The sequence below is a fragment of the Leopardus geoffroyi genome, chromosome A3 (genome assembly GCF_018350155.1).
Source record: "Leopardus geoffroyi isolate Oge1 chromosome A3, O.geoffroyi_Oge1_pat1.0, whole genome shotgun sequence".
Lineage (NCBI taxonomy): Eukaryota > Metazoa > Chordata > Mammalia > Carnivora > Felidae > Leopardus > Leopardus geoffroyi.
Window position 1 is genome coordinate 16,222,480 of NC_059336.1, and position 23,105 is coordinate 16,245,584.

Sequence of the window (23,105 nt, forward strand, 5' to 3'; positions counted from 1 at the left end):
GGAAGGACCAAGGTGGCTACAGACCTGGCTAGAAATTCTTGAGTGTGTCCTTACCTTTATTCTCTTTTTAAACAACTCAGCTTGGGGCGCCTGGGTGGCGCAGTCGGTTAAGCGTCCGACTTCAGCCAGGTCACGATCTCGCGCTCTGTGAGTTCGAGCCCCGCGTCGGGCTCTGGGCTGATGGCTCAGAGCCTGGAGCCTGTTTCCGATTCTGCCCCTCCCCCGTTCATGCTCTGTCTCTCTCTGTCTCAAAAATAAATAAACGTTGAAAAAAAATAAAATAAAATAAACAACTCAACTTTACGAAATCTCCCCGTGCCTTCTTATCCCCTGTTGCTGGCAGTAGGCCCAGGTCCCTGGAAATGACCCAGATTAGGGCTCCATCTTGGACCCTCTTGCCATTTTTCCAGATCTTTCCCTCTCTCCCCTCTCTCCCCGCTCAGCCCTCCCCTCTCCAAGAGGGAGATTTGACTTTCATTCTCCCCACACAGTAAGCACTTGGAATCAAGGCATCTGAGTTGGATTCCTACTTCTACCTCTCAAGGGAAATCACTTCCCCTGAGCCTCAGTTTTCTCGTCTATAAAGGGGGTTGGGGATAATAATGTCCAACTTGCTTACCTTTTTTTTCTTTTATTTAATTCTAGTTAGTTACCAGACAGTGCAATATTGGTTTCAGGAGTAGAATTCAGTGATTCATCACTTACATAAAATACCCAAGGCTCATCATGACAAGTGCCCTCCTTAGTACCCATCACCAATCTAGCCCATCCCCCACCCACCTCCCTCCATCAACCCATGTTCTCTATCATTAAGAGACTCTTGTGGTTTGTTTCCTTCTCTTCCCTCCTTCCCATGTGCTCATCTGTTCTGTTTCTCAAATTCCACATATGAGTGAAATCATATGGTATTTATCTTTCTCTGATTGACAAATTTTGCTTAGCGTAATGCCTTCTAGCTCCATCCACGTCATTGCAAATGGCAAGATTTCATTCTTTTTGATGGCTGAGTAATATTCCATTTAATGGAATATGTAATGAGATCTTACCATTTGCAATGACATATATGTGTATGTCATATGTATGTTATGTGTTATATACATGTTATATGACACATATAACATATATGTCATATAACGTGTGTGTGTGTGTGTGTGTGTGTGTGTGTGTGTGTATCTCACATCTTCTTTATCCATTCATTGGTTGTTGGACATTTAGGCTCTCTCCATAGTTTGGCTATTGTTAATAATGCTAACTTGCTTATCTCTTGATGTGAGATTAATAATCAATAATGTAAAAAAAAGCACTAATATATATAAAAACATTTTGCATATCATAAAGAACTCTGACTGTTCTCATCCTTATTTCTAACACCCGAAAAGGTAGAAAGGACACCCATCCAAGGACTTAGAAAACATATGCGCCATTTATTTTGCTTTATAAACTTTTGTTAAAACACACAAGAGTAAGAAATGTTTTTTTGCTTCTCTGCCCCGTTGGGCGGCAGAGTGACAGGGGCTCAGGTGTCAGCACAGGGGCTGGTGGCATTCACACCCACAGGAAGCAGCCCGCTTCCACTATTGCTTGATGTGAATTTCACAATTCATCCCAATCAGGGCAAATCACAGAACAATTTGGCAAAAGCAATTGGCTTGGTCATCACAAAAATCTAGGAGCGTCCATTTCCCACCCTCTCCTCTGTCTACTCTGCGGGGAGTCATGCAGATTCTGGAAGCTTCTGAGAGCTGCCTGGAGAAGAGGCTGTCTCAGGGGAGGAACTGCAGGGTCCATGCTTGCCCTCCCAACCCTTGTTTATTTAGTCCTTCAGATTTCATTGTTTAGGACCAGAACTCAAGTGGCAGAGAGAGAAGAAGAGGGAGGGGGGGGGGGGACAGAGAGAGAGAGAGAGAGGAGAGAGAGAGAGAGAGGGATTTTCCAATGCCATGTCCTCAGAATAAGAAAAGCAAACTGCTCTTTGTTTTGTGCTTCCCACGTTACAGTAAAATTATCTAAATGGAATGGATTTCTCCTGCTGGCAGGGTTAATTGGGGCTAAGGACTGAACCCCTGACCCAGAAGATTTTGCTACTATTAAAAGCCACTGTTACTCCAACTCCATCCTGTGGAAAACTCTTAACTCGATTCACTCCTATGACAGAGGCCCGAGCGACTTTGGGGGGCAGAGGAGCAAAGAGTGGGAATGACCGCAATGACAGAATAGTTCTGGCTTCCTCACCTTGTCCCAGATGAGTCTGAGCTCCCTGGCTGGAATTTCTGGGGACCCAGAGAGGGGCTTGGGAAGACTTGAGAGCTCTGAGTAGGGAGCAGTCTCTCTGGCACCAGGGACTTGGCTTGGTGGCTTGGGTAGGCTGCTCCTGGGACCACTGGAGATGTAGAGGTTTCCCTTGGACATATTGCCCTTGAACCCCTCATGCCTCTTTCACAAAAAGGAGCCATCACCAATGGTGGAATCTGGGGGCACTGGAGTCCTGTCCCCCCATCCACTCAGAAGGGTCAGCCTGGGGTGGGGGTAGGTAGCCAGCCTAACTGTTCACTCTCCTACCTGAGCACAGCGCCAGCCACAGGACCCATCTCTTTCATTCCCACTGGCTTAGTGGCATTTTGCAGAATTTTCCCAAAGCCTCCAAAATTCCACATGACATGCTGACTGTTCCATCTTGGGGCTTAATGTTTCTCAAACGTGCTCAAACCCAGGCCTTCTCATCCCTCCCTTGAACTACCCCCAAACCATCCTGCTCCCAGATGGCCAGGCCATATTGTGGTCCATCTCCCAAGAGCCAGACCCCTGACACCCGCCCTGGACTTGGGGAGTGAGGAGAGAAAAGGAGTCCAACAATTATAAGTTCTCCTTTTCATCAGCAAACAGGATGCTGGACCCTGATTAGATATTAGTGTAGCTCCAAGCCAATCTTAGTCCTGGGCATTAGTGGGGCCCCTGGGAAGAATAAGACTTTGGCTTCTGAGGCTGGCGACAGGGGCAGGAAGCCCCTCAAACTGGATCGTAGGGGAGGACAGAAGGGCCCTTTTAGTCACCGTGGTCAAGAGCTCCTGTTCTGATCCAGGAAGATACAGGATCAAATCCTGACTCAGCCATTTACTAACTGTGGGTTCCAGAAAAGTCACTTAACTACTTAGATCTCAATTTCATCTTCGGTAACAATGAAAGAGACGACGCATGTGCTGCACTTAACACAGCGCCAGGAATGAGGCAGAGTCTGAGACGGGCCCTGGGGGGGGCAATTCCTCCCTGACACCCTTCTGAGCCGCGTGCACCCATCCATCTTCACTGCCGTCTCCAGGTGTCTTCCCTCTCACCTGCATTACATGCATCACCAGCCCCCATCTGGCCTGCCTGCTCCCTCCCGATCCGCCGCACATCCTCCCAGCCAGTCATGGCCGAGGAGCCCACGTCTCAGTGCCTCAGTCTGGGGTTCAAGGCCCCCAGGCTTCTCCAGACAGCTCAGTCTTTTCATGGCCTTCCCCCCACGCCCTTCTTCTGACCTGAGTCCTCGCCCAGACTGTTTGCCCTACTTTGGAATGCTGTGTCTCACCTGCTCCACTAGCTGAAATCCAGCCCTTCCTTAAAGGCCTAATGCAGTCTGCCCCTTTCTTGGTGCTTCCTCCGACCACCCTAGTCCCTCCAAGTTCCTGTTGCAGTTGCCCACCTTGGATTGTCCTCTCGGTGTTGACAGCCTGTAGGGAGCATCACCCCCGTACCCACCCAAGTCCCAAAGAAGGGAAGAGCCATGGGTTACAGGTGGAATGGTGTCTTCCTTCTCAACAGTCTCCTACACTGTGCCTCGCCCAGCTAGTGCTTTAGAAATGCTCCTGGGATGACCGGGTGGTTGTCTGCAAGTCTTCTTCAGCCTCTGGAGAGGTGGCTGTGGAGAAATTAGCATGGCTGAGGTGGGTGACGGTGGCAAGTGGAGAGGAGCGTTGCAGGCAGGGGCAGCAAGACAGGGAGGGATCAGAGACCCCGATCTGACCCAGCCTTGAAGGGTTTTGTGTCTGGGCACTAGGACAGTACTTGGAGAGAAGTACCAGTCTGAGGGGAAAGGGAGCTAGCTATGTCCAAGCAAGGTCCCATGTCATCTCCAGAGAGTTGTCCTTTGGGGGTGAAGAAGTTGGGGTTAGGTATGATGAAGGGGAAGGCAGTGGCTTTGGCAAGAGAAGAGCTGTCCAAGGCAACAGAGGATTTTCCAGCTGGGGTCTCCCCAAGTCAAAGCCCCATCATCCAGAGCAGGGGGTGGAGGGTAGCAATGGGATGTGGCCCGCAGCCCAAGTTCTTGGGCCCTTCGCCCTTTCCATTGCTGCCCTGAGACTGGCCTTGTTGTCACGGCTTCCTTCACTGTGGACAAGTGACCACCGGGGCTCTCTGAGGGGGCTGGGGGGCCGGCAGAGCCCCCGACCCCCAGCGGCTTGCTAGATGACTTCCTGCTTGGTGATGGTCGGCTGGGGGATGGCGGAGGGGGGCTTGACAATCGTGGCGATCGCTCCTGGCAGGAGCTTGTAGGGCTCAGACGCTGAGCCACCTGGTGGTGAGGGCTGTGGAGTCTCAGGGGTGGCTGGAAGGACAGAGAGACAGACAGGGGCTGCTGAGAATTCCAGCCCTTTAGGGAATAAATGAAGACTCCTGAGTAGGTTCTTCCCCCACTCTGAGACATAGTTCCCTCTTCTATAAAATGAGAGAATTAAACTAGATAATCTCTAAGGTCTCTTAAAATTCAAACCTGAGTTCCAGATCACGAAGTCTAAGTATGGTGAGTCTGGGAGGCTGCAGATGGGCCAGGTGTGGTCAGAGCCTTTTGCCTAGGTCCTACCAACACCCATCTCCTCCACCATTTAACATGGAGATCTGGGCTGCTTCTCCCAGACCAGGGCCCAAGTCTGACTTTGTTTGAGGACAATGGGACATGTGACAGTAATATCCTTTCTTGGAGAGAAGGGATAACAGTTGATGAGACCCAAGGGTCTGGCCAACTGGCTCAAAAAAATACTATTTCTTTGATATTTAGGTAGATGGATAATGGAAACTAATTGGCCTCACAGCATCACACATTTGGAAGTTAACTTTGACCATGACCCACTTGGCCAACTTTATTCAATGGACAACTTTCCCAAAGAACAATCTCAATGAAATGCAATCTCATTTTAGCGGACGACCTCCTTATCACAATGATAATCTTACTTTTTGAAGAACTTTGTCCAGTGACAAACTCACACTTCTGAGATTTCACCTCAGAATGAAATATATGTATATATGGCCCCCAGTGGACATCCCCACCCAAGGAGTAGTCTCATCCAATTGTATAATGGCTAGTCTTACCTACTGGGCAGTCTTACAAAGAACAATTTTACCTGATGGGCAACATCACCTAATGGAATTCTTGCCCCAACGGACATATTCATCCAATGGATCCCTCATCCCAAGGACAGCTTCATTCAATAAAGGCTATTAATTACCTTGCTGAGTAAAGGACCTCACTGAAAAAAACAGCCTTAAAAAAAGGCCAGTCTCACTCCTCACTCCTTACCCTGGAGCACAGAGAACTGCTGTATCCCAGTTCCCATCTTCTAGACCCATCCTTCTCCTGGCTCCCCCCTTGGGCCCCCAACCCCATCCCTTGCTGGGTAGAGCTCAAGTTGCCCACCTGCCTGCCCCCTGGGTCGGGGCCACTCACACATCTGTCCATTGCTGAGGTGAGAGGGCATTGTGTTGGCAACAATGACGTTCGTGCCCATGTGTTCCTGCATCAGGTGAGGGTGCAGGGGATGATGGGCATGAGGTGCATCACTGGAGGACCCTGCAGGTAAAGAGGGGACTCAATCAGGATGGAGAGTCTGAGATAAAGACCGTGGTCCTTGAGGTACATCTTCAGGTGTGGCCAATAAACCTGTTCATTCAATACTGACACTGCCTGTTGGCTACCTATTTCTGGATTAGTAAGCTGGGGCTTACCACTCCTATCCATAGGTTTCATGAGGGTACTGAGAAGACCCAAAAAACCAAGAGAACAGAAGTTGAAAGAAAGAAGGAGCGTGTAAGGAAGCTGTGAGATCAAAATATTATAATGAATAGTGTATTGATTGACTATTAATATAAGAGATTTAACCAATGGCCCTCAAATCTCCTTGGCATGCAAGTCCTTCAAGAATTTGGTGCCAACTCACCTTTAGCCTTGTCCCCTCGATAGCCTCTGCTTCAGCCAAACCTACTTATGGCACCTGAGTGTTCCCTGTACTTCCCTATTTCTATGCTTTTGCTCTTATAATACCATATAAGGTATAGGCTGGTTTGGTAATGGCTGTGGTCACAGGTGTGACAATGGTGGGATTTTAGGGCTTGCAAGAGACCTCTAAAGTATACTGTTTCCATGATAGCTATCAATTATTGAGCATCTAATATGTGCCAGGTACTGTTTCACAGCACTTTTCATGTTTAAAATAATTTAACCCTCATCACAGTCCTATAAGGTGGATATCATTATCATTTTTGTCCCATTCTACAACCAGATGAGATTACAGGGCCCAGAGATGAGATTACAGGGCCCTGTTATCTCCCAACAGAGCACAAGCTCCATCTTGATCCTATTTTTTTTTTTAAAGATTTTATTTTTAAGTGATCTCTACACCCAACATGGGGCTCAAGATCACAACTCCAAGATCAAGAGTCATAGGCTCTGCCGACCGAGTCGGTCAGGCGCCCCCGTCCTGACCCGGATCTCGATGACACTCGATCCATAATTCACAGGGTCAAAGTGAAAATGAAATGAGTTATCATCTGACAGTAGTTCTCAACTGGGGGAAATCTGGGGCCCTCAGGGGACATTTGATAATATCTGAAGATGTTTTTGGCTGTGCTGCTGAGGAGTGCTACTGGCATCTCATGGGTAGCGAGGCCAGGGATGTGGCCGAACAGGGTACACGACAGCCCCCACAAAAAAGAATGATCCAGTCCCAAATATAAGCCCAGGTGGCCCTTGGCCAAGCCATCACTAGTAACCACATCACTTTCGAAATCCTGAGTTCAAGCACCCTCACTCAGATCCTGCTTCCTAGCCTCCCAGCCCACTTCATCTTGTACCATCACTGCAAAAACTCTTCAACCCGGCTAAATCTGTCAATTCACTGATGCCCACTTTTCAGTATCTATCACCATGGCCCCTAACTGCTGGAGCACCATGAAGCTGTCTTCCCTCCAGAGCTTTGCACTTGTGCTTGAGCAACAGACTCAATCAAACATGCAACTTCTTCCTGATAATTCCCCTTGGATATCTACAGTCATCTCCAGCTTCGTTGAAGTCTAAACAGTCTCTTGGCTCGTCTCTCACTGCTGCTACCATCCCAGCCTCAACCTGCTTTTCCCCTGGCTTCCTCATCTCAGTAAGTTATTCCATGAGCGTCCCTGTCACTCAAAGCAAACATGTGGGTTTAATCTTTGTTTCTTCCCTTCCCTTGCTTCCCACATCGGGTCAATCAGCAAATCCTGTGCGTTCTTCCAGTCATGCCTTCGTCTCAGCTTTCACTGTCCTACTCCGGCCTGGAGACAAGTAACGGTTAGGGGTCTCCTGCCTCCACTGTGCCACCCCGGGAATTTACTTTCTACCTAGCAACCAGAGTAGTTTGCTAAAAAGAGTAGTCTGACGTTCAATCTTCTGCAATGAAAATGAAATCCAAATTTCTGACCGTGACCTACAAGACTGCATGTTGCCGATTTGGTGTCTGCCCATATCAGTTTTCATCTCATGACCTTATCCTTCTTTCTCAAACACATGAACCTCTCCTGCCTCAGGGCTTTTGCATGAGTTACTTCCGCCGGGAATGCTTTTCTTTTGGCTTTTAAATGTTCTATTTCCTTTCATCCATTGGGTTTTAGCTTAAAAGTCCCACTTCAGAGAAGTCTGTCTCTGTTGGACAACCTACCAAAATAGACCCCTTTCCAGTTACACTCTATCATATTACCTGCTTATTTCAAAATCTCTAGTTATCCTTTGGTTATTGTCAGTTTCCATGAGCCCTTATGCACACACGCGCGCACACACATACACACACACACACACACACGCACTCACACGCAACCTCCAGAAGGGCAGAGCTCTTGTTCTCTGCTGAATCTCCAGCACTTACAACCGTGACTGGCACACACTAGGTTCCCAGTGCCTGAATAAATGGACCATTGGTCCCATTTTTCTGATGAGGAAACTGAGGCTTAGGTAGGTTAAGGGATCTGGCCAAGGCCACAGAGGGAGGAGGTGACGGAGCTGAGAGGTGGGGCCTAGGTATGAAGCTTATCGTTTGCCAGGGGGCCCGCCCACCTCTCAGCCCCTCCTGGGCCTGGCACGGACCTCCCAGCAGCATCTCCTGCAGCAAGTTGTCGATCTTGGCCATGCCGAAGAGCTTGATGAACTGGATCTGCTCGATCATCTGCCAGGTGATGCTCTGCAGGGTGGGCAGCAGTAGCAACAGCTCGCCGAAGCGGCCACGCGAGTCGTACTGGCGGTCGTTGATGTAGTCCTCCAGGCTCACCTGCACCTGGGAGCGCAGCCGCTTGATCTTGCCCGGGTCGCTCAGCCCCTTGGCGTCTGCAACGGGGAGGGCACAGGTGAGGGAGGGCAGGGGGGCCCAGTCGGAGCCTCTGGGGAGCCGGGATCCAGCTCTCCCCTGACTCCTGGGGCCCTGAGAGCAGGTCTTGAGGCCCAAGGTCACTTAGGGAGTCCTCAGCCGTGCTAGGATTTGGGGTCCTCAGGAACCAGGGTACACTAGCACATCTGTAGCTTCCTGGACGCAGGCAGAAAAGCATTTCTGTCACATTTCCTGAGATGCAGAACGAGGAGATGGGGGTGGGGGGTGGGAGGAGTAGGACTTCAAGAACTTACCCACGAGGGCACCAAGCAACCTCCTCATTACACATGGGGAAATGAGGCAGAGAGCAGGGAAAGGACTTGGCCCAGGTCATACATCCAATTGTTGGTAGATCCATGATGGGGACTTGGGGCTCCTGATCAGCATTGAGGTCCCACTGACCAGACCTCAGCTCATGCTGCTCCCGCTGCCTTAGAAGAGTCTCCCTGTTTCCCTGCTCCCTTGCCTGTGTCATCCTGGGGTCTCAGCTTAGGTTCCATCTCCTCCAGGAAGCCTTCTCCATTCCACCCTCCCAAGCCTGCTTTATGAGTGTCCATCATATCCCAGATTTCTGTGGCTTTTCCGTTGCTAGTGGCCACATGGGATGTAACTGTCTCTTCCACCAGACTATGAGCTCTGGGTGGGCAGGCATGTCTTGTTTGTTGTTTTAAATTTTTTTAATGCTTATTTATTTTTGAGAGAGAGAGAGAGAGAGAGTGTGTGTGTGTGTGTGTGTGTGTGTGTGTGTGTGTCTAAGGCAGGGGACGGACAGAGAACAAGGGAGACAGAGGTCTGAAGCAGGCTCTGCATTGACAGCACAGAGCCCAATGTGGGGCTTGAACTCACAAACCGTGAGATCATAACCTGAGCAGAAGTCAGACACTTAACTGACTGAGCCACCCAGGAGCCCCTTGTTTGTCATTTTAAACCCACTACCTAGTACCATGCATGGTCAATATTTGTTGAATAGGTAACTCGATGAAGGGATGGGTAGATGGATGGAAGGATGAAGGAATGAAAACAAAATCAATGGATAAATTCTAGATCCTTAACCTAGAAGGGGATTCAAATGGTTGTCCAAGAGTTAAATTCAACTTTTATGGAGGTAATGCATTTATCACCTCTTTAATGCAAAAGTAAGTTGCAGATAGAGAATTTCACTCACATTTCCATTCCAGGGCTCACTCCACTGAGCCATATTTGTGCATTCCTTCATTCAGTCAACAAACATTTATGGAGCATCACCTACATGCCAGGCCCTTTACTAGGTCACCTGCCCCTCCAAGCCAGGTTGCTAACCCTGACTCAGCATCAATAATCCCATCTTATTGAGCAATTACTACCTGTCCAGCTCTGTGCTGAGCACTGCAGAGGATAAGCCTGGGCCAGGTGCTCAAGGAAACTAGAACCAGAAGTCTTACCCTTCAAGAAATGGGGAAGAGTGTGCAGTAGGTAAGAATATAGGTTTGAGTGCTAGATAGTCTCAAGTTCAAATCCAAGCTCTGCCATCTCCTGGTTGTGTAACTTTGGGCAAATTAGCCAATCTCCCTGTGCCTCAGTTTCCTTATCTGCAAAATGGAGATAATAACAATTCCTACCTCAGAGGTACCGTGTTGCAAGCAAGAAGTGGCATAATCCACATCAAGTCTTTAGAATGGTGCCCTAGTGAGCATTCCAGAAACTGTGGTCATCTTCCTCTTCGTTACCGTTATTACCGGAGGTGATCTCCATGTTGGTGGGGTCTAGCACTAAGGGCAGTGGGCAATGCCTGGGCACATGGTGGGTCCCCTCTAACATGTAAGGAGGTAAGTTAGCAAGCAAGCCTTTGAAGTCCAGGCATCTTGATATGGTAAAATGAAACCGGGCTTTGCACAAAGACATAACTATAAGGACATTCTGTAAAAATGCAGGTGGAAAGTCAGTAGATGGGATGGGGGAGAGGAGAGCCAACAACATTGTAAAGATAATCAGCAGACACCAAACTAGCCCTGAAAATATAGGAAGAAGATGGGAGAGAGAAGACGAAATGGCGAAAGAGAACAGTGAGATCCTCCACGAGTGTAGGAGGGCAACTGCGATCGGAAACAGCTACATCAAGAAGGAGAAGGCTTAGCATTTTATTTAGAGCCAGAAGAAACAGTTAAAAGAATCAGAAATGGTGCCCCCTGGGAAGGAGGCTTTAGCAGGGAATGTGGAGTGGGGGGACTGTTTGAATTTAAATGTGTGCAGATATTATTTTGGTAAAAACGTTTCAGGGAAAGAGAAAAGATGAAAGGAAAGAAAAGAAGGAAGGGAGGAGGGTAGGGAGAGGAGGAAGGGAGGAGGGGACAGAAGGGAAAGGAGAAAAAGGACAGAACCAAGCCCCTGGAGCCCATGTGCCTTGTCAAGGCACATCAGCTCTCTGAACCTGGTTTTCCTCGTCTGGGAAACAGCGAATGCAAACAGCCTCTCCCAGTTGTTGTCCTGCAGAGGGAGGCTGTGAATGTAGGGCACACCACAGGAGAAGTGTGACAGAGGGTCTGGAGCATCGGGGGCGGGAGGGAGGGGCGGACTGTACCTGGGTCAAAGAAGATGATGGCTTTGAGGCAGGCATACTCATTGTCATCTATCTGCAGCTCCTGGAAGGGCAGCACCAGCTCGTCGAGGATGCGCACAGACACCCGGCTCATCTCTGCCAGCTCCGGGCAGTGCCGAGGGACGATGTAGTCATTGCCTGGGTGGGTTGGGAAGGAAAGGGGATCAGGACACCCCCTTGGGTGTACCCTTCTCCCCAGCTTTGCGTAGGCCCTGTCCTTTGCAGCTGCAATGCAACTGGTGCCCATGGGAGAAGGCCCCATGGGGATTATCATGCCCATTTCACAGATGAAGAAACGGAGGCCCAGATGAGAGGAATGAGTTGCTTGAAGTCATCGGACTGGGCCTGGAGCCTGGCTTTCTAGGAGCCTTTCACATCACCCGTGCTCCATTCTCTGACATGACCCGTAAGAGTAGTGACATTCGAGGGCCACTTAGGAGGCAACAACACATCAAGGTTAAGGGCCCAGATTCTAGAACTAGACTGCCTGGGGTTGAAATCCAGTTCCACCACTAACTAACCATATATATTTGGATAAATTACTTTCTGCGCTTCAGTTTTTTTCATCTGCAAAATGGGGATAAATAACAAAGCCTACCTCCTAGGGTCGTTGTATTAAAGGAGTAGTGTTTGTAAAGAGTTAAGACTAGGATCTGGCCCATAGTGTGATCTATACGAGCATCTAAAATAATAAATAAACATGCCATGGGAGCAGACGTGACATAGGCCAAGGTTTGTGCCATTCCTGGCTGCGTCTTGCCCCTGCTCCAGAAAGCACATCAGAGTGCAAGGGCAATTCCAGGGATAACCCCTACTGTGCTCTAACTTTAACCTTGGAGGCCTTCCTTGCCTGGTGTCCACACTTCTTGCATCTGAGTAGAGGATCCAGATGGGAACACTGGGAAAAGTCTATTCCTTTTTTTTTTTTTTTTTTTTTAATGTTTACTTATTTATTTTGAGAGAGAGAGAGAGAGAACGAGAGTAAGCAAGCAGGGGAGGGGCAGAAAGGGAGGAAGAGAGAGAATCCCAAGCAAGGCTCCACACTGTCAGTGCAGAGCCTGACATGGGGCTCAATCTCACAAACCTTGAGATCATGACCTGAGCCAAGATCAAGAGTCAAACGCTTAACCGACTGAGCCACCCAGGTGCCCTGGGAAGAGGCTACTCTTGATCTTTCTCCCTTGCCCCTGCATGCCACCTTGGAAGTCTCCTGTGCCCGGGTGCATTCCATACTGGGCATGCCCTCCGCAGAGCCCTGGCTGGGGCAGGCAGCCTGCTTACCTAGAAGCAGAACGTCCTTGAACACCATGGACCGCTTGGTGGCTCCAAGCAGCAGGTGCTCACCGGCGTGGGCTCTGAGCAGGGCCACCTGGAAGAGAAAAGGGATGGTGTCTGGCCGTGGTACTCCTGAAAAGCTGTCTGCACCCCCTGGAAAGTTGCTCCTAGCTGTCTGCACCCCCTGGAAAGTTGCTCCTAGCCAACTCAGTGACCCTGGGAAAGCTGGCTTAATGCTTCCCTTGCCTTTACCTGCCTGAACTACAATAAAAGGGCTTCAGAAAGCTGTCGCCTTCCTCCCACAACGGAGAAAACCTGGAAAAGGTTCAACAGGAACCTGGAAGGGAAAAGAACATGCACTCGGAGCTAGGAGGCCAGATGCTAACTTTATCTTTGAACTGCTGTGGCCTTGGGCAAGCTGCCTCTTCCCTCTGGGCCTTGTTCCTGTGCCTGATGAAACTTAACAACATTCTGGGTGCTTTTGTTTTTGTTTTTGCAGCAGAGTTTCATTAGACTCTCAAGAGGGTCTATGAGCCAGGAAGTTCTAAAACCGTAGGTCCCAAACTCCTACCCGTGGACCAGCTACGGAAGATTATGAAGAGTATTTTGTAAAATGCAGATTCTTAGGCTCTACTCCCAGAGATTCTGAGTCTGTATAAGTGGGCCCAAGGATCTGTATTTAACAAGCTCCCCAGTGATTCTGATGTGCAATTGTGTTTGGGAAATCCCTACTCTGGAAGATCTCCAGGGTACCTGCTCACTTGACATTGTAAGATTCTAGGATTCTGAGAGTGAGTTCCAAGCATTTGGACATGGGTGTTGGTTCCCAAAGCAAAGGCGTGAGCACTGGTCCTTGGCAGGGGATGGGCTTGACATATTCCTTCCCTGCAGAGAAGACAAAGCAGCTTTGGAAGACTGAAGTCCGAGGCAGGGGCCCGGCCAGGAGGACACTGTCAGTCCTTTCCGAACCATCTGCTTTGGTGTTTGTGTCAGGCCCAGAGGATGGGAAAAACGGCAACTGGTGAAAATAGTCACAGGCTGGTCACCTCAACGATCTTGTCTGCAAGGTTGGATTGGGGAATTTTGGAGACTTTTTTAGCAGGCTAAACTAGGACGCAAAAATGTTTTGATTGTTCCTTCTCTCATTTATCAAATGTAGAGTGCCTACCAAGCGACAGACACTTCTTAGGAAGGAAGGACAAGACAGATGGAGGGAGGTGAGAGTCACTTGATAAAGAGATATGGGACAAGAGGGGCTACACTGGGGGTGGGGAGGGCAGAGAAATTCTCTCTAAGGGCAGAGAAATTGTCTAGGGCATGGAAGGCAGCTGGCACACAATAAACTGTCAATAAATATTTATTTGAAAGAAGAAAGGAAGGAATGGGTGAAGGGATGAATGAATGAATGAATGAATGAGCAAACTAGTTAACTTCCTTTCCAGATCCAGCCCCTCCTGGGCAGCCACCAGCTCTTCTTCATCTATTCTCCCATGGTCACACCTTATGAGGGTGACAAGAAAAGAGGAGAATGGTAAAGAGGCCTGCAGGTGAGTCCACATTCTACGACCAGGACAAAAGAGGCCAAGGATGCTTATTATCAAGCACCTCCCATTCTCGAGGTGCTGTGGAGGGCTTTCGCCACCGACCCCAGTGACTCTCAAACCGAGGGGGCAAGAGACCTGCAGTCAGATCCCAGCCCTGTGGCTGCCTTGCTCTGCGACCTGGGGCAGACCGCTTTCCCTCTCTAGACCTTAGCCCCTGTATTCAATGCTACCCAGCCCCCTGGGTTTCAATGGATTGGTGCCCAAAACAAATGAAGAAGCAAACAAACTTGGAAAGTGGCTCCTGGAGCAATGTTGACAGATTTGGGGTGTCCTTTGGAGGACAGTGTCCCCCAACTCTCCCATGTGTGCCCCAACTATCTTGGGCAAGATGGGCTCCTTATACACCATGAACGGGGAGCTGGGAGCCCTCCTGACATGGCAGCTATTCTGGGGGTGGGCAGGCAGGGGGTGCGGGGATGTTAATGATTGTCCTGCGTTGCTGGCCACCCATCACTGCTCTCTAAGAATGCTCTGAGCCCCAGCCAGGGAGGTTTGGGTGGGAAATTGAGGTTAACAATTGCTCAGCTTGGGGGTATCTTATTGCCCTGCTGAGCCCCTGGGAAGGAGCAGAAGGGATTAAACATTAATATAGACTCTCCAGCAGAGGAGACCAGGGCCAGCACATAAGGAACAGGGGTAAAGGCAGGGACAACTCGGCCAAGATCCCTGGCCTGTTATCCTTCCCAAAGTGGGGAGGGATCTATGGGACAGAGCATCCGATCCAGGTCCCAGTGTGAAGGTGAGGACCAGCCACACCAGTATTTCCACAGTGTGTCGACCCTAGCATACAAATAGGTGCTCCAGGAGAGTCTGGGGGTCAGGGGAGTTTGAGAAGCCCTGGGTTTCACAAAGTTCAGTTTCACAAAGTTCAGTTCACAAAGTTCACTTCTCAGAAACTTTAATAGACTAACATACATTGCCAATGTTTTGTGCAAATGTGCACACTAGAGAAGCACATGCACCAGGAGCTGAGGTCTGGGGCGCTGTCCACTGGTGCCCCTGAGCTCCCTCCCAGCTGAGAAGGTGACCCAGTCCAGCAACCCTTTCCCAGAAAGTGTCTGCAGAGGCCTAGGGGGTGCCTAGTCAGGAGCCATCATTTGCAATATCTCTGAAACTCACCTGTCCTCAGAAATGTACCCGTGCCTCCCTGGGACCTTTTCGGTATTCCAAAGAATGTACATGGGAAATAAAATGCTGAGTGAAACCATCTTGGTGGGATACAAGAAAGTGACACTTAGGGAGGCCAGCTGCGGCCTGGGCACAATGGAGGTGCTCCGTTACATGATCATTTCAAATAGTGATGTCTTTAATTTTTTATGAAGCAGATATTGTAATTCCCACTTTACAGATAAGAAAACTGAGGCTCAGAGAGAGGAAGCAATTTGCCCAAGATCACACAAAGCACCAGTCTTAGAGCCAGGGCTCAAGCTGAAATCTCCTGACCCCTGGCTCTGGGGCCCTGTCAACATGTCCCCAGGAGACCTGTCTCATGCAGGAGAGCAGTGGCTAGAAGCCTGGACTTTGGAGCTTGCCTGCCAAAGCACACTTGCATGCACAGTGTTCTAATCCCAGCTGTGCTGGGTACTAGCTGTGTGACCTTGAGCAGGTTACTTAAGCTCTCTGTGCCCAGTTTCATCACCTATAAGATGGGGATGATAATAGTACCTATCTCATAGGGCTGTTGGATGGATTAAATGAGTTAATATTTGTATAGTGATTTAAACAGCTCGAGACACACACGAGCACCATGTGTGTTTTGTTGAATAAAATCAAACCAGTCCAAGGCTATATCCCAGGTGGGCCAGCAGGATCTACCTGCCCAATGCCCCCACTGCCCACAGACCATGTCTCCTCTCACCTGGTCATCCAGAGGGAGCTCGCAGAAAGCAGGAATGTACTTGGCCCACTCAACGAGCACCAGCAACTGCTCCTTCATGGACTCACACACATCTGCGATGCTGGCGATCTTTTTCGCCCGAATGTCTCCATTGATCCCGGAGACGGGGGAGGTGATCTGGGGGAAGAGAAGGAAAATGCTGAGGATGGCCAAGCCCTCCTACAGTCTCTGTCCTCTGCACAGAGCGCCCTCCCCCCAGATAGTTTCCAGGTCTGCAAAAGGGGAGATGGACTACAGATGCCTTCTAGGCTCCGGAGGAAGCTCAGAGGCAGGTGGAGAGCAGAAAGGATGCTGAAGAAGTCAGCTATGAGGGAGGAGGGCTTCCCCCGGGCCTTCACCTGCTGCGCAATTCCCAATGTCAGCTTCTTAGAACCCCAAGGAGACTCTCGGCCCTACAGGAGAAGCAGGGCAAAAATCATCATCCTCATCTGATGGGTAAAGAAACCAGTCCAGAGAGGTGCTGTGACTTGCCCAAGGTCACAGAGCAGGGGAGGAGCTGAGCCCCAGTTTGCTAATCTGTCTGCTTGTGCACTAATCTGTTCTCTTAGGGCTCAGGTGATCTCAGGCCCTCATGACAGTAAACTCTGCTTGGCCTGCAGAACACATGCATGCAAAGGGTCGGACTAGAAAGTGCCACAGTGTGCCAGACCCGAGTTTGAGTTCTGCCTTTGCTACTAAACTGGCTGTGTGACACTGGACTCGGTTTCCTTTCTGTGATATCCCAGGACCCTTCTAGCTGTTGCTTCAGGACCTGGCTGGAGAGGATAGGGGTGGAGGTGAGACCCCTCCTTGGTGTGGGGGATCCCCAGGTGGGTAGAGGGTCGTCCCAGTACCTGCTGGGACAGGACCTCGGCCTGCAACAATGCATTGATGGAGGGCAGGCTGCTGTCCTCGTAGCTTGATCGGCGAGTGCTGATCCGGTCCCGCTCATTTTGCACAGCTGGGAGGAGGAGAGAGCGATGAGAGGGAGGCCAGGGATGGGGTGGAGGGGAGGGTGGTCCCCTGACTGCTGAGGAGCGGGTGAGGCGTGAGGGGAGAGAGCTCGACCCAGCAGGAGATACTGCAGGGCTGAACTGGAGTAAAGGAAACACGGTTGGAGGTGGGAATAGGAGGGAGCGTCCAGGGGGCAGAGCCCGGCTCAGCGTGTGGGAATGAGGAGAGATGCATTCCAACCCAGCACGTGGGAGAAACTTCGAAGCACCAGAACTGCCCCCAACACAATGGGGTGCTGAGGGAGTGATCCACCCGTCCCTGGACGGATGCAACACAGTGATGCCTTGGAGAGGGTTTAAGATGGGTCTTGAGTATTGAAGAGGGGATCTGTCTAGATGACAGATGTTTAAGCTCTGTTTTGGAGAAGGGTCCCTTTTTTCCCAGATGAAAGTGGGTAAAATAAGCAAAAATTGTCTCTGGGTGACACAGAGATGGCCCAGGGGTTCCTGAACACGGAGACGGAAGGCCTGGAAAAGGGGATCTGGAGGCCCCCACCTGCCTGGCACGTGCTCCAGGCTAACCTCAGAGACAGCAAGAAGCAGCCCTGGGCCCCTCCTGTCCCACCGGTGCACTCTCCTCCAGGAACTCAGAGATCTGGGCCTCCACCTACGGGGGCCCCCACACCTCCCTGCACATCCCCATCCGTGTCAGTCCTGGCCTAAGATTTAAGACGGACCTTCTGTTGCCCTGGCCATCCCCTAGAGTCCAAGAGGCCTCACTGTGGAACGAGGCTTTGCTGAAGCTGGCAGGAGGGAGCACGAGGCAGCCGGAGACCTGGGTGGCTGTCTGGAATTTGCCACTTACTCTGTGTGCTGGTAGAAATCAAGTCCTCTCTTGGGGCCTCGGTTTCCCCATCTATAAACTTTTTCCCTCCCAGACCCACTCCTCTTCAGTCTTGCTCACGTCAGGAATAGGCTAGTTTATTCTTCCTCTCCCAGCCTGGGAGTCCTCTCTTTATTTCACAGGCCGCCTCTGCTCACGCCCACGTGCTGTCCAGAATCCCCACAGAGTCCACGCAAGCTCCCCCCCCCCCCCCGCCCCCTGCTCCGGTCTGGACCCTGCTATGTCTTCCCTCGAGCAGCTCAGGCTCTCCTCCCTGGTCTCTTTGCTTTTGGCCTCGCCTTGACCGTCTGGGCACCTCGCAGAAGACGAGGGGATCCGCTAACACTGAACTCAGTCACAATCCCCCACTGCTCAAAACCAGTGACTCCCCAGCCCACGCGGAGTGAAGCCACAACCCCTACCGTGGCCCCTCTTCTCGGATCCCACTCCACCCGCTCTCGCTCAGCACCTCTGCCAAGGATTCTGACCCCACCCCCCAGCTTAGCCTCTTGACTTCTCGCCTGGTTCCGTGCCAACGTCACCTTCCCAGAGACACCCTCTCTGACCACCCTGCCCGACGTGGCATCCCTCCCTCATGCTCTGCCCTTTATTTACACTGCTTCACTTTTCTTTGGGGCCCTTATTGTAGAATCCTTTGTTCATTCTTTACTCTCTGTCCCTCGATGGGAAGGAAAGCTCCAGAACGCTAGCACTATGGTCCTGTTCGCTGCCGTAGCCCCAGGGACTAGAACGCAGCTTGGCACACAGTGGGTGCTCAGTACGTGTTTGTCAGGTGAATGCAACAGGTTCTGGTTCCCAGTTGGGCCCGATGCCCTCTCTCTGCGGGACCCCCACATTGCAGCCATCCAGCTTCCTCTCGATTTCACACAGTCTTGAAGTCGGAGAATGAAAATCAAAGAGTCTGAACGGAGCCCCGGAGTGGGTGGGGTATGACCGAAGTCCCAGGGAAGAAATCTCTCCTGCGACCCACCTCCCGGGAGAGGACCGGCTCCCGGGACTGCTCCCCTGCACACGTGGTGGCCCTGCCCGCCGCCGACACCCCTCCCATGGCTGCCAGCGCCCGCACCCACCAGGGCGCCGAGTGGAGGCGGGCCCAATAAAAGGGCCGCTGTCAGCAGCTGCGGATTGGGCTCCTCAAGGTTAGCCGGTGTTATCAGTGCCCAGCGAGAGCTCAGTCACGGAATGATGTTTTCCAAATGTTTGCTCAGTATTAGCAGGGTCGGGGACCTAATGTAACTTCTATTGAATATTAACCGACCCAGCCAGAGGCAGAGAAGAGGATGAGCCTGTCTTCCCAGAGAACCCCTGGACGGGGCCCATGGGGGGCTGGGCTGGGGTTCTGAGGAAAGACCCATCAGACCGCCCCGGCCCACCACCAACCTGTACCTGCTGCACCCACCCTTGGCCCAGCTTCCCGAGTGGGCTTCCGTCCAGGAGCTGGGCATTCGTCCTGGGTCTGCCAGTCAAGACCCAGGTAGGTGTTGTCTCAGGTTATAGGAGAGAATTCAAGACCTGCTGTTGGGCCCACCGACCCCCAGCTTTCTCCCCAGAGTCTTCGTCCCTTCAAGGGAACCCACTTCTGGCCACCATGGAATATCCTCTGGCCAAGACTCACAGGCCTGTGGGATTTGGAGCCCTTCCCTGTGGTCAAGAGGAAGTTTCAGGAACCTAGACCAGAGAAGATGCCTCCAGGCTGAGCCTCCCAATGTCCATCCAGGGAGCTTGGTGTCTGCCCAGCTCAGGGGAGCCCAAGTTCTAGTCCTGACCCCACCCAATCATGTCACCTGTCTGGCTTGAATTTCCCCACCTGTAAAGTAGGGAGGGGGTAGATTTGACGCCCTTGCATACGCCCGGCCGGTCCGTAAATCCTGTGTTTGCAGCAAATGCTTTCCTGTCATCAGGGACCACTTTTGGGTTTCAATTCCTGAATCCTAAGGCCATCAAAGAAGAGAAATGAAAACTTGTCCCAAGTCTCTGGATCACAGAGGCTTCCACTGAGAATCTCTCTTGGCTTTGAGGACTTCCCAGCAGGCTGACGAGGGGCGTTGGGACTACCAGACTTGGGTAGACCTGGTAATCCTCTTTCTTCCCAGAGCTTGACGGTGACAGCAACTGACTACTTTTCTGCCCTGGCCTAGTCTCGAAGCAACCAAGCTACTGCATGCATCGTGATGTTCCGGTTGACCAAGGTGTACAAATAAGCATCAACATCTACAGGCTGACACTCACCTGCCATCAGCCAATCTTCCCATCCTCCTGGCATAAAGCTGCCTTCCCTGAGCCATGAAGCACTGGCTATTTTCAAGGTTACGCCAAGGCAGAACAGCCTGGAACTCCCCTTCCCCTTCCAGGAGCCAGGACACGGGTCTGCTGTCTCCTTGGCAGCTCAAGGGGAGGACCAGGGAACAAACACACATGTCCCCATGGGGAGTGGTACATCAGTGAGTGTGTAGCTGGACTCACAGAGCTGGAAGGCACCATTATCACCTTCCTCACTTTATGGATGGGAAAACCAGAGTCCAGAAGGAATGTCCCTGAAGTGACACCCATGCCAACGCCTCTGGAGGTTTAGCAAGAGACACATATGAAGACTGAACACGTGCAGGCACCAGGCCACATACGGCCCAGGAAGGCTGTCGATCCTTCTGCTGCCTGCCTGTCACAAGGCCTGAAGCTTTACCATGAGATATCCACGCTCTCAAACTTGAAACCTTAGGCTGTTGGGGAGTAAAACCACCGGCTGTGAGAACCATAGACCACGAGGCCCCTAGACTGCAGTTCTCAGGCTTGTCCTTGCCTCCAGCCACTCATCCACATGCCACAGTCCTGCCTCTCACACTCCTCATTCCACAATGTGGTACCCAACTCGGAGGAGAGAGACTCGACCTCACTGAGAACTGGGTAGGGGGAGGTGGGGGGTGTCGACCTTTGAAAAAGGCCCTCTCCATCTGAGAGTCCCCGACCCCTCCCAGATCTGGGAGCTACCATGGTGGAGTTGGCAACAGGAGGGGACCTTGGGGACCACCCACTGCTTCATAGGGGTCAGCAGGCCCAACTCCCTAACAGGACTCATGAGCAAGTCCCCTCAGGGGTGGCATGCAGACATACGTCCTAGGGAGGGGTCAGGGAGAACAGGGGCTCCGAAGCAGAGACGGGGAGGGGTGCCCTCCCTTCGCTTGGGCGAAGTCGGCTTGGGCAGGCTGGTCCCAGCTTCCTGCCCTGGGGTGCGGTGTGTCGGGGGGTGTCATACAGGACCGGACGGGGGGCTGGGTGTGCCACACGGCTGCAGGCTAGGGGTGAAGGTCTGGTGCCCGAGCTGGGGGAGGGGAGTGGAGGGGAGAAGGAGATGAAGAAGTTAAAGGATTTTTGCTTCCTGAGCCCAGGCTGCCAACATTTTAAATGTTCCTGAGGTCTGGAGGTCATAAAGGAAGCAGCGTTGAGGGACCACGAGACAGCACTGAACTCTAGTCTGGAGCACTGGGTGCAAACCTCGGATCTTGCACTGACAAGCTGTGTGGCCTTAGGCAAGTTGCTGAACCACTCTGGGCCTCGGTTCCCTCCTCCAGGAAGAGGGGGAATGACAATTCCCCGACAACCTAGGGTGCCACGTCATCACTCGTGGAAAAGCCCAGCCCAGTGACTGGCATCTGCTGGTGGCAGGAGGCCTGGAAAGACCTTAATAAACGTGCTCTGGTCTTCCCCTCTGCCTCCACCCAGGTCAAGTCTGACACCTCGTTCCCATTCCCTAAAACATGAAAACTTTGGGCCACCTGATACTCAACACTGAAAACTAAGGAACGGGTGCACCTGTCCCTGGGACCGGAAGCTCAGGAAGAAAGCCCCCACCTCCCACCCCACGCTGTCCACATTTGCTGAGTCTGCATGGTGGATACGTGGACGTGTGTAATGTCATTCTCTGCTCTCTTCCTGTCGAAATAGTATATTAAGAGAAAACGCCCAAATGGGCTTCCCGTGGCGGTGAGGCAGGTACAGGTGGTGACGGCTGGGAACCTGAGCGCCCCAGAGTGCGAGTTTATCTCTTCCAATCTTTCTCAAGACCAAGCCCAGCCCCTCCCTGTGGTCAGATTGCCAGGCCCTCCCTCCTCTCAGCCATTAGCCATTCACCCTGGAGCCTGTCGCCGAGTCATAAAGTGTGGCCGCAGTTGTAAATGACTGTCCAGGACTGCGGGTGTGGGTGGGGCGGTGGGGTGGGAGGGGGAGGGCCGAGGCTCACCTTCCTTCTTCATGCCAGCCCGGAAGCACTTCTTGAGCCTGCAGTAGCGGCACTGGTTCCTCTTGTCTTTGTCCACCACGCACTGCCGACTAAATCTGAAGAGGGCTTGGATGGTTGGATGGAGAAGGGACGGCCCTCCCATCCCAGGACTGAACTAGAACCCTGGCCACCTGTAGACTCCCAGCCTCCTCGCCTCCATCACAGGAGCTATGTGAACCACGAGAAAGGCCCTATGGACTCTCTGAGAATCCAACCCTGATCGGCTGAACGTGGGGAAACTGAGGCTCAGAGAGGTGGCCTGTAGCCCAGGATCGCTCGACCTGGGGGTAGAACTGAGTTTGGAAACTCTAGCCCCTTGAATACCAGGGCACTGCTATCACAGAATGTGATAGAGCCCACAGCAGGCTCCTGGTTATGGTTCAGAGTCAATACTTGGTTCACATAAGTGACTCTCTGGAGGGGACATAAACAGAGGCAGTGCCCCACAGGGGTTATGGGTGGAGCCCTCAGTATCATCCTGGGCTCTGCCATTCATTCAAGCTGGATGACCTTGGACAAATTCCTGGCCCTCTCCAAGCCACAGCTTCCTCATCTATAAAATGGGAAGAATAATAGTCACCATGTCAGAGGGGTGTTGACAGGTAGAAATAAGATAATATGTGGACAGGGCTTGGCACAGCGTCAGCACATGGCAAATACTCATAACCGAATGCCATTATTTTATTATTGTTGTTTCTCACCATGGGAGATGCGTTTGAAGGCAGGATCCTGAGGAAGGCTTTGGGAAGCCCTTGGGGTATATGGAAAAGCCTGGGGCCAATCCCCTATTTGCCCCAGGAAAAGCATCGGGTTGAGGAATGGGCCCCATCCTCTGAGGCTTCACAGTGGGCTTGATCCCAAGCCTCATGGATCCTCATTTGCTAAATAAGAAAAGTAACAATGGGCTTGCAGGGCCAGTTAAATACAGGCAAAGATTCAGTTTGTCTGGCATATAGTAAGTGCTCAGTAAAGGGCAGCTGGTAGCTTTATGCTCAGTAAATGAGGT

The 23,105-nt window shown here is 51.5% G+C and overlaps 1 protein-coding gene and 1 long non-coding RNA gene across 9 annotated transcripts in view; one reads left to right on the forward strand and one right to left on the reverse strand.

The window, feature by feature from the left end:
* Positions 1–1,404: 1,404 nt before the first annotated feature.
* Positions 1,405–23,105, reverse strand: part of HNF4A (hepatocyte nuclear factor 4 alpha) — a 58,906-nt gene continuing 37,205 nt past the window's right edge. For 3 of the 8 annotated variants that reach the window (XM_045444509.1, XM_045444512.1, XM_045444506.1), the window contains exons 3-10: positions 22,061–22,155; positions 16,824–16,930; positions 15,952–16,107; positions 12,496–12,583; positions 11,197–11,352; positions 8,333–8,599; positions 5,669–5,821; positions 1,405–4,627 (exon numbers count right to left, since the gene is read on the reverse strand). In XM_045444509.1, coding sequence (XP_045300465.1) covers positions 4,440–4,627; positions 5,669–5,821; positions 8,333–8,599; positions 11,197–11,352; positions 12,496–12,583; positions 15,952–16,107; positions 16,824–16,930; positions 22,061–22,155 — 1,210 coding nt within the window. In that variant the 3' untranslated portion in view covers positions 1,405–4,439. The remainder of the gene's footprint in view (positions 4,628–5,668; positions 5,822–8,332; positions 8,600–11,196; positions 11,353–12,495; positions 12,584–15,951; positions 16,108–16,823; positions 16,931–22,060; positions 22,156–23,105) is intronic. The other 5 variants (XM_045444507.1, XM_045444511.1, XM_045444513.1 and 2 more) reach the window with 5 other exon arrangements.
* On the forward strand, positions 9,925–17,766 carry LOC123580169. The gene is made up of 3 exons (XR_006703155.1): positions 9,925–10,109; positions 17,103–17,107; positions 17,756–17,766. It is a non-coding gene; the product is annotated as an uncharacterized LOC123580169 (long non-coding RNA).